This window comes from Ixodes scapularis, unplaced genomic scaffold (assembly GCF_016920785.2).
Source record: "Ixodes scapularis isolate PalLabHiFi unplaced genomic scaffold, ASM1692078v2 PGA_scaffold1__304_contigs__length_218370807, whole genome shotgun sequence".
Taxonomy (NCBI): Eukaryota; Metazoa; Arthropoda; class Arachnida; order Ixodida; family Ixodidae; genus Ixodes; species Ixodes scapularis.
Window position 1 is genome coordinate 64,729,797 of NW_024609846.1, and position 15,245 is coordinate 64,745,041.

Genomic DNA, 15,245 nt, shown 5'->3' on the forward strand with positions numbered 1-15,245 from the left:
GGCAACCATCAGCTCAATGCCAGGGCATTATTTTCGTGTACAGAATGAGGAAGTTAATCGTTGTAATCTACGGCAGAACAGTGGAAGAGGCTCTGAAAACACTCTGGGTTAAAGCCTAGCACAACTCGCCACTTTGCACTTTTGATTCGGAATGTTGAGAATGGCTCCGGCACGCTTTGGGAAAATAGCAGCCCAGAAATATTCTATAAAAAAGTGAAAAGCATATTAATGCTGTAGTGCGAGCGACATAGTCCATGCGCTCAACTACTGGTTGTCTCCACTGCACAGCTCGAAGATCGGAGCTTTTGGTGTAATGGAATATGCACATGTGTGGTATTAACTAGAAAAGTACAATTTGGTGTTCAATGCTGACCTGGCCAAATAAAATGTTACAGAACAGAGACATTGCATTAAGGTTAAATATGCCATTTAATGTTAGACCCCTCTCCTCCACTTCAAGCACAGCTCCAACCATCCCCCACAGATTCACGTTGGGGCACTCATTTCACTGAGGTAAATGAACCGAAAACTCCAGAAGCCAGGGAAAAACGAGAGAAGGGCAAAGCGGGGTCACCTTTCCCCCATGAGGGGTCCGGACTGCAAAGCAGAAAAGTGTCGAGGCCTCCGTGTTGCCCTCCTGCTTGAACTGCGCAAAGGCCGCTGCATGGCCCTCAATGGGCTGGCTCACTTTGCGCTCCATCGAATACAGCTGCATCGCTCCAACCACTCGGTTTTGCTGCAAGGTGTAAAGAGAGGTTTCGCAGTGAGAACTTGCAAACAGACAATACCCTAAACATAGCGCTGCTACATGCACTGCAAAAGAAGTGTGCAACTTGCTGCATAAAACAAAACTAAAAAACCTGGCAAGCAGCTCGGATGAAAAGAGCACGTTTGGTGGTGTTGGCCACAATCAAGAGAAAGGAGGGCCTTGCAAAAGCAAGAATAAACTAGAACCATTCAAAAAGGCTTAGGAACCAAAAGAGTGACAGTGGAAGTCTAACACAAGGGCACATTTTGACTATGACAGCACTAGTCGGCAAGAAACCAGTTGCGGAAACAGTTACCCGAATTGTTTCAGGAAATCATCCCTCTTGCTTTTTAAACGTTAAATTTTAAGTAAAAACTGATAGCAAGCCATGACATACTCTGGATTTGCTCTGGATTCTGAAAAACAAATGTAAGCCACAAACCAACTTCAGAGTTCCTTATATTGAGCATCTTCGGCAGTCTTTAAGATCTAGACGGTCTATCAAACATAGCTGCTAAGTTTGGCTGCCAGGCAATGCTAACACTATTTATCCACTGCAGTAGTAATGCTAATGTTTTCTCTGAATTGACAAAACTTTAAACTACATTTCGCCACTCAAAGGTTGGCTGGACATGTTCCCAGTTTTGGCATAGCTTGGCATACAATAAAGACCGTATATGGCCCCTGTGAGCAAACAATGTAAGAGTAGGAAGGTTGATAATGAAATGCTCATATACTACTCCTGTGTGGAGATCAGACATGTTCCTTGCTTGAAGGACACCATAGTTTCACTTGGATCATAGCTTTTGCCACCTGCCAAGTTATTTTGAAACTGAGCGCAGTGGATCGCAAGTCTCCACCTTCCTGCCCAACTTTCTGGGCACAAACAGCTCACTTATTTCATTCAGTCCACACAGTGTGCCCTCTTCATGCAAAGTGGCCCACCTAATTACTACACTGATGAGCTCCTATAAATTCATTATGAAGGGACACAGATCACAGCTTAAGAAGCACAGATTCCTCGCTGTTTGTTAGCAGCCCCCAGAAGCTCCACAAGTCGAGGAAGATGATACGACGGGCACATCTGTAGGAAGCCAAGCAGCTGGTCTCCACATGCCACCCACAGGCTTCAGACAAGTCTGTGCTCACAGCTGCAATGTTTTTACAATTGAAAGCTCCCTTTGCATCCTCAGGTGAATTAGAACCAAGTTCTGAAGAGTGCTGGTGTCGGCATCAAAACAAAAAGTCAAATTTGAAGGTTTTACGTGCCAAACCCAACAAAGAATATCTGACACACCCTGTTGGCCACCTGGTGATTTTCTTACGTGCCACCAAACTCTGCTACGCAGCGCTTTCTCCGCAATGAGCCTCAGTCAGATTGCGAGTACCTCGGACAGACTTCGAACCCGCCACCAGGGGGGTTCGAAGGTCGGCATCTGGTCCCTGAGCCACCGAGGCGGCTACGTTGGTGATGGTGTGTTAAATGTGATTGCATGAGTGCAAGCCTAAAATGATGTAAAGGGAAACCTTTGTTAAAATCCTAATCTAAATAGCCAATCTGATGTCCTTTGATCGCAATTGCGTAAGCAAGATTTCTAGTCCTCCGACAAAAGAACTCTAAAGGACCTCCTTTCACAACTACCAGCTAGAATTCTAAAGCCCCAGCTAAAGTGCCAAACAGAACACAGCTACACTAAACTTTTTTGCAGCACTGAAAAAAAAAAATATATTGTTTCTTGAGCGGAGAGCTTACCTGGGCAGAAATCCCTATAAGCAGGAGCCATTGGATCTTGGCGTCCGTCCTATAGTTGATGATCTGGCAACCACTCAGACTGGAGTGGCGGTCGAACATCTTCTGAGGCTGAGAATCCCCTGCAAGACACCAGTAACACATGGAGCACCAGTCCCAGTGACAAGGCAGAGAGGATCCAAGCCTAACAAAGTCGGAAATGAAACCACAGAAATCCTACCCCTTTATATGCCCTCTTACAATTTGCATCAATAATGAATAATTAAGATCACTGGCTTCTCACTGAACCTCTATACAGTACGACAACTCAGAACTGCGTCGACAAATCAGAAAAAAGTAGAACTTGGCGGGTCTGACTGCTACGCAAGATATTGTCGGACATGCTCAAACGGTGCCACACGGGTGGACGTGCTCCCCACCTTCCATGCTCCAGTGGTAGACTGCTCCCTCCGTGACCAAGGCAATTGTGTTCACGTTGATCCACTTCCAGAACACTACGTCCTCGGTCATCGTGTGAGCCTTCACCTTGCTCTTCATCTCAATGTTGAAGATCTGCAGCGTCCTTGAGGCTGCACATCAGAGGAAAGGGCAGGCTAAAGCAACTCTGCTGGGACAAAGACCCAGGAAATTAAGGTGCATAAAACTTTTCCCCCCAATTTTTTTTTTTTTTTTTTTTTTAATTTGATAATATATGACTGCATTCCACACTGGTTATCTTAAAACAACTTATCTTGAGAATACCCACAAAGGGAACAAGTGATACATTGTAAGTACCCTGAAACACACTTGAAGAATGTGCGATACATGGTACAAAACTTATGCCGATGAACAATGCCACAAACCAAATTAATGTCCAACAACGAAGTAAGAAATTAAATAGTGATGGAAGCAGCATGTGACCTTTTGTAGCAGGTTGTGTAATAGGCAAAACATTGGTCAGGAGCAGTTACTGAAACTTTTCGAGCAGATGCCAACATCTGTTAGCACATCACTCGAAAATGAAAAGTGATTGCATCAGACTAATATTACGAACTGCCAAAACAACCACCCCCAAATATTATGAAAACCTACACTTGTACAAGTGACGGTGCTCCTTAGTGGCGTTAGAACGAGAGTGAAGTCAAAGTTCAGTTATTTCGACCGACAGCTTCACGGGAACCAGCCCTTCCTACCATTTGTTCAAATATAAACCCACAACTTTCTTTTTTCAATCCGTTTTTCTTTTTTTTTTTTTAAGTTTGAGACGAGTTATTACAAGGACAAAAAAAAAAGTAGAGCTGAAATAGTACTGAGCATAATGACTCTGCCTATCCTGCTAACCCAGGCGCTCACCCATGTCATTCGCTGCACCTAGCACTCCGGTGCAAAGCGGTAAAGCTCGACACGCGCGCTGGTGAGAGGCAGCACCAAGGCATGCATCAGACATGGTAATTAATTGATCTCGTCGGGACTACAAGACCCTGGTTCTGTCCCATCACTGTAGCCGGCATCCTACGATTGGCAATGTTTTCTCGCAACTTTTGGCTCCTCACATTGTTGACATCGTCTGCAAATTTAGACGATGCCGGCGATCTATCCGCCAGCACATCAACCAAGCAGTGCGGTTGACAAGCAATCTCAATACTTTGTTTCACCTGAATTTAAAGCGCAACCACCCCACGAGCTAATGGGACCAACCAGCGTCAAAGCGGGACATCATGGCATTCGTCCATCTTTCAAAGTGCATCGCATCGCCTTTCGACTAAACGAATCAAATGCAGCAAATGTCCCCTGACTTGCACTTTTAGTATGTGTGGTTGTAGGTGTTAAAGCCTTTGACTGCACTCTGACCAGAGATTAAACAAACTATACGGTGAGTAGAGACGCTGCTTAATACATATCTGTACCATTTTCCTTTCCTCCTACTTCCCTATATATTAAAAACAACCAATAATTTAATTATAGTTTTGCTTCGCTTATTTTGATGCAGGTGTGGCACAATTCTTACCAAAACGTCACTTTGGCTCAAGATGTGAAGACTTTAGTTAATGGCGCAATTTGGCACGAATGGCCACAGCACTTCCATCACTAAACAATTTACAATGTTCACAAAGGAACTATTTTATAAAATTAGAGAATGTTTAGACATGTTGGATCTGTCATTTCACTCAAGCTTTGATAACTCATCTGTTAACTGTTTCAAGAAAGATACAATTCAAACGCTCAATTTAACCCTTAGGTACAATATACTGCAACTGGTTCATCTTCTCACTTGCAAGTGCAAGTGATCAGGCAGTGATAACAGAAAATGCACTTAGCCTGTAGAAGAGATGGCTATGTATGGGCAGAACTAGTGCCACTAAATAAGCTACGCTTCAGAGTAACGACACTTGGCCATATTGTGTCTTAAAATCAAGGTTGCAGTTATCTGAAGCTTTATCTGAAATCACAGGAAATGCTTTTCCGCCCTCCACAAATGTTTAAACCGTTCGCGACAGAGCAAAGCAATATTACATGACCTTCCTAACACCGAATCTAATGCTGAGGAAGTCGCACTTTTGAATCATGACGATCGGCTGTTGCGTCTGTTCTGCATACGAGCCAAAATGGCAATGGGGAACGGAGTGCCGATACTCTAAGCGCAGCTTATTTAGTGGCTCTAGGCAGAACCATTTTAACTGCACAAAGCAGGCTACAACTACCACAAATTGCAAATGACAACTGGATAGCACATCTCCCCAAAAAGGGACAATCGCTGAACCACTTACCCTTGAAATTGTCAATATTCTAGAGCAATTGATACATTTTGTTTATTTATTCTTTGGTTAGGCTTTATTTGCACCTAACTTCGAACTTGGAATATTCACAAGCATAGCAAAGCAATGCTTTCCTTACCAAATGCTGCAACTTTTATTCACTGCAAACTGTTTCCTTTAGTGAACACAATAAAAATTGCATTGCTAGCTCAATGGCATTTAACTATGCAAGATAATACTAACAAAGAGAAGGTTAAACAATGAAAAAGTATCCCAAGCTTACCTTTATATTCAAATAAGTCTGAACTAGCACCATAGATTGTTTGGACAGACAACACAGCTATAAAAATCGCGGCGCCATAAGCGTTCACAAATTCGCCATGTGTCCCTGCCCATACTTTGTACATAGCATGCTTCCTTTTACTCGCAAAATGGGACAAACTGTCACTTAAGTTCACATCTTAAACAAACCAAGATGTTACCACTCCTACCATTGCAGACCAGACATCTCTCCTCATAGCAAAAACTATTTTAACTATTTAAAAGAATAATCCCAATGACAGCACACTGCACAACAATACTAGCAAGAATATGATGTCGGCAGTTTTTGCATTTTACTCAGACATAGTAGGGAGCACCACATTTCATGCTTACATAGGTTCTTTAAATGAACACTTTACAAAACACTAGCAGTTGTGACGATAACCATTAAATTCTAAGAGAAAAACAGGAAAAACTGATGATAGCTTGCTTGCACTAACAATGTCATACGTTGTACTGGTTTTTTTTTTTATTTTTTTTATTTATCGATACTACCAGCCCCTGCAGGACTATTACAGGAGTGGTAATATACTATAAGAAAAACATAAATGCACACACATTTTTAAAAAACGTGCAAAAGATAAGGAATCGTAAATTCATGGCTTACTGTCAAACGCTATGCTTTATAGTTTTCATGAAATCACGAACATCTGTTAGAATGACGGTTTCATTAATTACAGTGATGTGATTGGCCTAAGCCATTTTAGCGCACATTTCAGAGCAACCACAAAAGCGTTTTGGAGCAGCAAATGTGGCCTCTGGAGCAGCCAGAACAGTGTCTTGGAGCAGCAGAAGCGGCTTTCGAAGCAGCCAAGACAGCAATTCGGAGCAGCAAAAGTGGATTTTGGAGCATATATTCTTAGGAAAATAAAAATATTTGTTTTAAGTGCCGTACAAACGAAGGGCACTTCGTGTTGTGTAGTGTTCCGATGTGACGTGTTGTGACAGAACTCGTTGCTTCTGTTTTTACTGCTCAGACATCCCACAAGTGTACAGTGCTGTAGGCATTGCCAAGCAATTTAGAAAAACCGCTAGCCACCATTTTACTGGTTCCCGACAAGCCAGATTTTCGTCAAAAGAAAGCAAACGTAAAACAATGAATTCCAAGTGTCCCAGCTGTGCCTCAGTCACGCAATCATGTTCGCATGCACGTGAGGCCAACATCGGCAGACTTGCTGTTGGGCATGCTTCGCCACGCGAGCGCAGGCAATGGCTGTCCGATCGAAACCGAAACCACGCCCCTCAACTCCGTCGCTAACTTATCCCCAAAATTGTACACAAAATGTAACTTTCAACCATGCGACAAAAACAGTCCAGAACAGTCCAACAAAAACAGGCCGGCAAACAAGGTACAAGCTAAACACACAAAAAATAAAGAACCTGAGTGCATCGATGCAAGACATTGCAAGCCAGCCTCAAAACGTTCTTGGAGTGCTTTGTGCAACGACTAAACTCGAGACAAACAAGCGTGCTGTGCGGGTTCAGTGTGCAGACATTGCCTTCTTTGCTTTAGCTTACTTCTCTTCACCAACTTTCTTTCGCAATAGATTTTTCATGTACCAGGGTCCCTCTCAAAAGAAAGCCCACCGAGAGGAATCCAGATAATACTTTGACAGAGCAGTCTTTGAATTAAAGATGGATTTTTGTAGTAAAGTATGATTGAAACAAAAACAGGAATGTTGATGAACATGCAGTGGTACTTAGTTTCATTTTAGAAAGTACCATATCTGCAGTGATGTGGGGACGGCAACATTTGACGTCGCGTGACCACGGTGACTGAAAGGCAGTGACCAAATATAGTTTTCCCACTGCCGTTGCTTCAACTCACAAAGTAACTCCTGCCGCGCAAAAATGTGGTTTCGTTTCACAGCATGACGGCATAGCTGGTACCCAGCACGCTAGCGTCGGAATGTCTGCACACAACCGCGTCTATCGCTGAAAATTAAAAAAGACGAGACCCACAAGAGCACGAAACGCGAGACGCCGGGAAAACCATGCAAGACCGGGTGGACAATTGATGCACGGTACTTTGTGTCAGGTGGCCGCTTGCGCCACATAACACACGCCTGCTCAATTACAGTACTCAGTTTAGTTTCGGTTTTGAAAGGCGACCTAAAATGTCCCTTTGGCGCAGGCTTGGCACAGATTAACCATATTTTGGCAAAATGTAGCAGGATGTAGCACGGTTAGCCCCTTGGTGCAGTTTGGCGCAGCAATTGCATCACTGTAATTAGGAACTTTGTTCCATTCCCCAATTTCGCTTGGAATGAAACATTTAAAAACAATTATTCTTAACAGGTAGTTCTCTCGTGTACATGCTACGACAGTGTCTCCGTACGTTCACCAAAGCGCATGCCCATGCCATTATTCTTGTCTATTTTAACTAAACCATGAAGGATTAGGAAAATTTATTTTTGGTGATCACACTTCCTTCTTAAATCAAGAGCAGGGAGTTTGGCTAGTCTACAAAGTTAGTGGGTGAATAGGAAAAATGGTATTCGTGTAAAAAAAACCTGGATGCAGGACTTTTGGAGTTTCGACAAATTAATTCTTTATATTTGAGAACAGGTCTCGCCAAAGCTTTGCAAGCCAGGTTTTTTTCTTAGATATTTGTTCTTAGATACCAGAGCTTTCGTGGAAACATTTTAGATGCGAGTACTCCATCGTGAATTGCTTGTGAACTTTAATCCTAAAAACTTGTCAACACTGACTAGTTTGGTATCACCTATGGAACAATCATAACTTAATTGAATTCCTCATTATTGAAATAAAGACCAATTTCTGAGCATTTAGCACCATTTGCCATTCGTTGCACCAAAGCTCAATTTTGAGCAGATTATGGTTTTGATTAATTTGATCTTGAGCAGTTTCAATTTTGTTGTACAATACACAATCAGCAAACAACTTAATTGTGACTGATATACCACGGCAGATGTCTATGAACATTAAAACAAAAGTGGGCCTAACACTGTCCCCCAGGTACTCCTGAAGCACCAGGAAAGAGCTGAGGCAGCCTCCAGAGTCCACAAATTGTACTCTAGTTGAAATGTCTGGTTCCTAAAGAAGGCTTCAATTTTTAGTAATCATTTAAGATGACACTTTATTGAAAGCTTTTGCTAAGTCTAAGAATATTATGCCCGTTGGACCACGATTATTTATGGTTTGGGAAAGATCATCCACTGTTTCAACGAGTTGGGTTGTCGTAGAAAGATTTATGAAATCCGCATTGATACCGATACAAAATATTGCGATTGTTAATGAATGTTAAAAGATGTTGCGAAACAATGTGTTAAAGAACTTTTGAGCACATACTAATGATATATATGCCAGTATACACAAGAAGCCAATCCTCCTTTGTGTATGAGAACAATTTTGTCAATCTTCCAGCGTTTTGGTACAGAGCCAGCATTTATTGAGGGCTTAAAAATTTTAACAAGATGCTTAGCGGCCCATTTAGCACACACTTTTTAAATGCATTTGAAATGCTGTCGGGACCAGGGCCTTTTTTAATAGCAATATTAAGCAAAAAAAGGAAAACTCCCTGCTCTTGAATTATTAAATCATTAATTGGAGGATAATCAGAAAAATCTCCCTACCGGAAAAGTTGTGTTATCATAAGTAAACACAGATAAAAAGAAAGAATTAAATTCCTTTCCCCCAAAGTGGGTGGCAGTGGCTTTACCGCCCACCAACCTGGCTGACTGGCAGGCTGTTGTGTTTGGCAGACTCCTTTGTGGCACAACACAGACAAACAGCATAATCACTGAACAAAATCACTGCTATGAGGCAAAGGAAGTGTCAAGTACACCAAAAGTTGCAGAAATTTCACCAGTCTTACCGCCAACACCCTGGAAAACACAAGATGTGCAGATCCCGAAAATTTCTGGGGACAACCCCCACAGGCTGCATATTTATGGGACAGCACGAATTAAAGCTCTGCCTTTGCCTATATCTCGCAGGTGCACAACTTGCCAATCTGGACTGAACTGGTTCATGGATTCATCTAGCCCCCGCCATGACCTGCGCACCACTTTGGAAGGCTCGAGAGCCAAGCCGAGGAAAGTGCCTTTGCCGCAGGTGCCTTCAATGCCTCCATGAAACATGGTGGAGGCCACAACCTCAATAGGTGCCTTTAACACACACATGCTCGCAAAACTAAGCACTTTAATAAAGTCTACAGCCTGGTCCCCAGCGTGCGCTATAGCGAAGGAAGGCGAAGGGGCCACTGACCCTTGAGGGCGATGACCCTCGAGGCCGGGTTCATGATGGCAGAGTCGGCAGAAATGGGCCTTCGGATGGGGCTGGTGGGGTTAGCCATGTCCACAATGACCACCTGCGCCGCATCCCCCACCTTCTCGCGCACGCAGATGAACTTGTCGGACTCCATCGTGAGCGTGTTGAAGCCCACGTTGGCCGCATTGATGCCTATGTTGGTGAGCTGCGAAGGAAGAGCACTTCGGTAAGCGAGGGAGAAGGGAGACCTGGTGAGGGTGTCACCCTGTCCTAACACTATCTACAACGTGCTTGTATCCCTGTATAGATGGCAAAACGTGCCATGTTCCTTCGTACCGAAAATAGGGGGGGGGGGATTAGGTTTCTTATGCTGTGGCTGCATATAAAGGGTCATCTCATCAGTAGTAGACACCTCCGTCCCCCCCCCCCCTAAAAATTGTTCATTAATAATGAGACGAGAAGGCCCATATTTACGCAGTTTGTCCCCGAAAATTGCCAATATATTGGAGTACCCATCTTAGCGGTTCCATATTAACGAGACGCGACTGCAGTAGCTCTGCTGTAAATTAGACAAAACCATAAACAAAGTTCTATATGGAAGCCCTTGGATTACCATACCTTTAAGAAACAAGTCTAAGATGTCAGCGGTGAATGCTCACATCATTTTGTGCCCATCCATAGTGAACTTGCTATTCGGTGTTTCACCAATATGCCTCCCAAAAATTCAATTTCCTAGAAATTCAACGCTGCATGCCAGAAAGGCAATGGTAGAACCGATTAAGCAAACATTTTAGAAGAGAATACATTTTTTGGGGGCTTAGGGAGATTCCGAAAAGAGCTGTTATGTCATGAACAGAGCAGAGTCTTGTTCTACTAAATTTAGCAGGCAATGCATCCGCTAGAGCCTCGTTTAATCACAAAACCCAACCGAGACAGGTTCTGTGTTCACAGGGGTTTGCCAGAAGCCAGGGCCGTACCCAGAAAAAAATTTCGGGGGGAGTTTTCGGGGACTACGGCGGCCATTTTGAAAATGTCTATTGTCTTATTTTCGCCTATGAATCATGTGCATCGGTAGCATATAATGGAGAGTTACAGCAAACCGGAGAACCGGTCCCGGTTTGGTACCCGATAGCCGACCGGCGCCACTGCGCGTGCACAGAGGTGGAGATTAAAATCGGCTGGCTGCAAGTGCACCGACCAGGGCCGTACCCATAAAAAAATTTCGGGAAGGGGGGGGGGGGGGGGGGGGGGGGGGGTCAGAACCACCTAACCCCCCCCCCCCCCCCCCCCTGGTTACGGCCCTGCCAGAAGCCTATCAGCATTCAGGTTTTGTTTTGCTTTCCTAGATACAGAGAAGCTTATTCACCCTTCCGTCTCGGGAGTTAAAAGAAACACCTTGCCAAGTGCGTTCTCTGCCGAAACCCGACCCATTGTGAAGGGGCAGGATGGAGCGGTCCCAGACTCCAGATGCAGAAGGGAGTGTTGGCTTATTTAGGCATTCGAAAGAATAACAGGACGCTTTCTTTGTCCATTTCATGTTTTTGGAATACACTCCCATCCAGTGGCTAAGCAGAGCAGAACATGCCTGCTGGGAAACATTTGACACTACATACCTTTTGCAAAAAATTGGATCAAGACAAAAATAAAATGCTTCAACACAATCCTCAATATTTTACTGGAAGGCCTGACAATCCTGCCCATCATCGAAATAACGTGACCCTTCACTCAAAATTTTTTCTTGGCTTTGTGATAATGCCACTTGATAGCTTTGAGCTTGTTGCATTCTAGGTTTGCACAAATTGGTTCTTTGAGTGAGTGAAACGATCAAGGGAGACAAAAACAAGGGTACTCAGATTTCCACATTTAGTTGCATTGTACTTGCACACCAAAGATGAATGGTGAGAAGCACAATCCCAATGAAAGTATCAAGATTAAGCCACAATCTGCCCGAAATATCAATTACTGGCTACAATTGAGATACATGCCACAGGGTAAACATTTCCTCGTCTATGAAAGAGATTTAGAATGCAAAAAGCCTGCGGTCAAATATTCTGCTTGCAACAAAAGTGCTTAGCAAGCAATGTCGCAACATAAAGTTCTTGGTATATTTTCGTATCTCTGCTGCCTTTCTCGCAACATACCTGATGCAATTGTTCAGACCAGTTAGATAAGATCGTCCTTGCGTCACCCCCGAGATAGCTCTCTATCAGACAGGAAATTTTTAGAAGGTTATCATGCCAACTGTTTTTACCAACGCCTTGGAGCAAGCACATTCGCGCTAGGCAAGACACTTGCAATTTGAAGTTGCACTAAAATTGTTTAACGCGACTCAAGAAGTCTTGGTTCGTGCAGTTCATTTCACTCGGCCCCTGAGGAGCTAAATCGCTTGCGCGCTCCCTCAAGTCCCCGCAATCGCTAAGAACACACGCCTTGACCGTGACGCTCCCGGCTCCATTTTCCTGAAGAGGCCAGACAGGCTAGCTTTAGCAACCTTATCAGCCTTAGCCCAGATCGCCGAAGAGCAGTAGAACACGGCCCCCTACACGAAAGCCTAATCACGCCAAACGAAGCCGGCTCTCCACGCACGGCAGCAGATCCCTTTAAAAGCGGCCTGACAAACGGAGGGGGCACTGGATCCCAGGGGAGCACAATAGACCGTTTGACAATGGCGAGTCAAGTCAAAACTGGCCGCATGATCTAGGCGTTATTCTTTTGTAGCTTTGTTATTGGTACCTTCGCTTTATTTCGCGTTTGCGTCAACGACCGACCCGTCTCCAGCATGCCGTTCACACCTTACCACAACGGAAACAGTAAAAAAAAGGATGCGGAAGAAAAAAAAACGGGTGAGATGAGAGGAGGGGACGGGGGGGTTTGGCCCACAGCCATGCCGAAATGACGCAAAGGAAAACTCCTGACGAGTATACACACGGCGCACGAGGTTGGACCCGTGAGTTGCGAAGTCCAGACCCCGCCACGAAAAAAAAGAAAAAAAAAACTCTGGAAAACAGTGGAAACCTCGCTCCGCGTGACTCGGGCTACGAGTGTTTACTTCGCTGAAAACAGGGAAAGGGGGGGCGTTTTCGCGGCCGAGATCTTGAGGGCAGAGTGGGTCACGCGAAAATCGATACACCATTCGGGGCGCAATGTCTTCGTCCTAGTTTTTCAGATATGTTGTTTTATGTTTCCGCCCTCCCCGTTCGATGCGCCTGCTTTTCTTTCTCGGGGGGTGGAGGAGACAGATCTGAAGGCACAATGAAACGCCCCAGCTTTACCGCACTTCACGCTGCGATCTACCGCAAAAACCTCGACCGAGAAAGTGCGAACGGAGAGCGAGAAAATTTTGCGGACGAAAAAGCTGGTTACTCGACCAACCCACACACTGCTCCGAGAATCTCTTCCGTTGCGCCTGAGGGGGGCAAGTGTGACGGGAGAAACCAGTATCGGACTGGGACGGAGGAAAACGCGAACAGCTAGTTCGACCGGCCTTTAGAGAGATATATATGCCGAAGGCGCAATGAGGGCCCACTACCGCCCGGTATTTCTTCCAAAACAGCAGTCACTGCTGTCATCTCACGGGGTGGCTCGTATGGGGGGCGTATCGGGGAGGCACGTCGGCAAGCTCGTACGGCGACAAAATAATGATAACCACGTCGTTATTCGAACCCTGCCCGAACCCCACATGATGCTGAGACGGACCGGAGGTTCCGAAAAAAACGAGGAAGCGTAATTTCTACCCGAGAACGACTCCACGCGACTACACAGATATTAGGCCTAACACCGGTTGATGACTCTTCCAGAGTAGGCTTATACGATGGGAAAACCTCGGCGGCTTGGGCTCACCTGTAAATGCTCTTGGAACCGTATCGGTAACATTTGTGTCATCGTGGCTTAGGAATCCAGCCCTCGGTGTCAGAGTTCTAAGCACACGCTCCTCGCGAAAACGTTTGAATGAGAACACCTCCAGTCACAGTCCCGTACGCACCAACTTCCACCCAAAATGGCGTACGCCGGCCATCCATCAGACGAGGAAAAATAGTTCGCACCACAATTATTCGCTAGTGCAATTTTATCGACTAAAGGTATAAAATGTTACTTTTAATATTACGTTAAACTTTATCGGTAGTTTTTCAGTTTTTTAAAGCATTTAAATATATCTGCTTTAGTTTTTTTCAACAACAAATGTGTCGGCGTATGAATACAAGATTGTGCACTGCCACAACTGCATTTTGCCACATACCCTGTCGGTGCTGAATGGAACCTGTTGTAAATTCCAATCACATTTGTTGGTGTAGTATCCTCATTTAAATGTCTCAAAATTACTATTTGATACATGCGAGTAATCTATGGCACGTATTATAACGCGGGGGTATCTCGTAAGTCCTGGCGCGCCACGGTGGTGGTGGAACAAGTTTACTGAACAACATTCCTTCACCCGCGTGAGCAAACTGCTCGCTAATGCGCGATGCGGTGGTGCACCCTGCGGAGCGCAGGAGACGAGCACATTGCACGTAAATATTCTTTCCAATTTCACTTTTTTTTTTTTTTTTCATGCGATACGCAACACGGTGCATTTGTTTTATTTTATTTTTCAATTCGGCTCATCAACTTGCGATAAAAAAATAAATAGTACACGGTATGTATACAAAACAAGGGGCAACCACGACAACTCTTGCAACCTTCAGTTGGAAACGTCTTCGAGGTGCTGCATGTTGAGTTGAGATTCAGCGATGTCGTGCAAGGCTTGTTGTATCTGTTCCAACAGGGCTTCACCCTGCTGCACGACGTCTTCGAGTCGTCTGGCAGCGTCCTGGTTTTCCAGTTCCAATCGTCGCAAGTTTGCTGCCTGATGAGAGTCAATAAAACATGCAAATAAAAACCCAGTTCGACCTCGATTTATTTTTGCATCGACAAACGCCTTAAAACACGTTTTTACCTTGTAGCAGTATTTCAATAACTAAAATGAGTTTGCGACGTTTAGGGTGGCACCCGAATCACACACATACTGATCGATGAGGCACTACCGTGCCGTCATTTTCGCAAGTGCTTTTAGTGGGCGGTTTTCAAAGGCCCGCTACCGTTACGGGCGCGCGCTTCAGAGCATGCATCGAAGCGGCAGCGTCAGCTCCCGCTACAAATAGCGTGGCCTGAAAACACGACCTACTAAAACATTCTATTATTCTCACGCATATAACTTACCTGTAGCTCTGGTGATGCTTCTTCACTTGGGAGTGAATCAATTAAAACATCTATATCTTTTGCCGTCCTCGCCACCAATGAAGCGAACAGCTGTGGGTAGTCTGTAAAGAGAAAGAGTTCGTTTATAATTTCCATAAATAATAATTTTGTTTCTAAGGTACAGCCCGTGCTTAAACTGTACGAGCACGTTGCTTGGAAGAAATTCGTCTTATCACAAGCGCTCGCGCACCGCGTGCACTTTTTCGACCAAAAACTTCTGAAC

At 44.6% G+C, this 15,245-nt stretch overlaps 2 protein-coding genes across 2 annotated transcripts in view; both read right to left on the reverse strand.

Moving 5' to 3' along the window:
* LOC8031584 (clathrin heavy chain 1) overlaps nt 1-13,806 on the reverse strand; it is a 45,798-nt gene extending 31,992 nt beyond the window's left edge. Inside the window, exons 1-5 of the mRNA XM_029981231.3 lie at nt 13,628-13,806; nt 9,785-9,992; nt 2,918-3,067; nt 2,502-2,620; nt 575-736 (exon numbers count right to left, since the gene is read on the reverse strand). Coding sequence (XP_029837091.1) covers nt 575-736; nt 2,502-2,620; nt 2,918-3,067; nt 9,785-9,992; nt 13,628-13,669 — 681 coding nt within the window. The 5' untranslated portion in view covers nt 13,670-13,806. The remainder of the gene's footprint in view (nt 1-574; nt 737-2,501; nt 2,621-2,917; nt 3,068-9,784; nt 9,993-13,627) is intronic.
* A 546-nt stretch (nt 13,807-14,352) lies between these two features.
* On the reverse strand, nt 14,353-15,084 carry LOC8031583 (mediator of RNA polymerase II transcription subunit 21; the record flags this gene model as incomplete). The annotated part of the gene is given in 2 exon segments (XM_040209262.2): nt 14,353-14,630; nt 14,984-15,084. Coding segments are annotated over 2 exon segments (266 nt in total), but the record flags the coding sequence as incomplete, so codon positions are not given.
* Between the last annotated feature and the right edge of the window lie 161 nt (nt 15,085-15,245).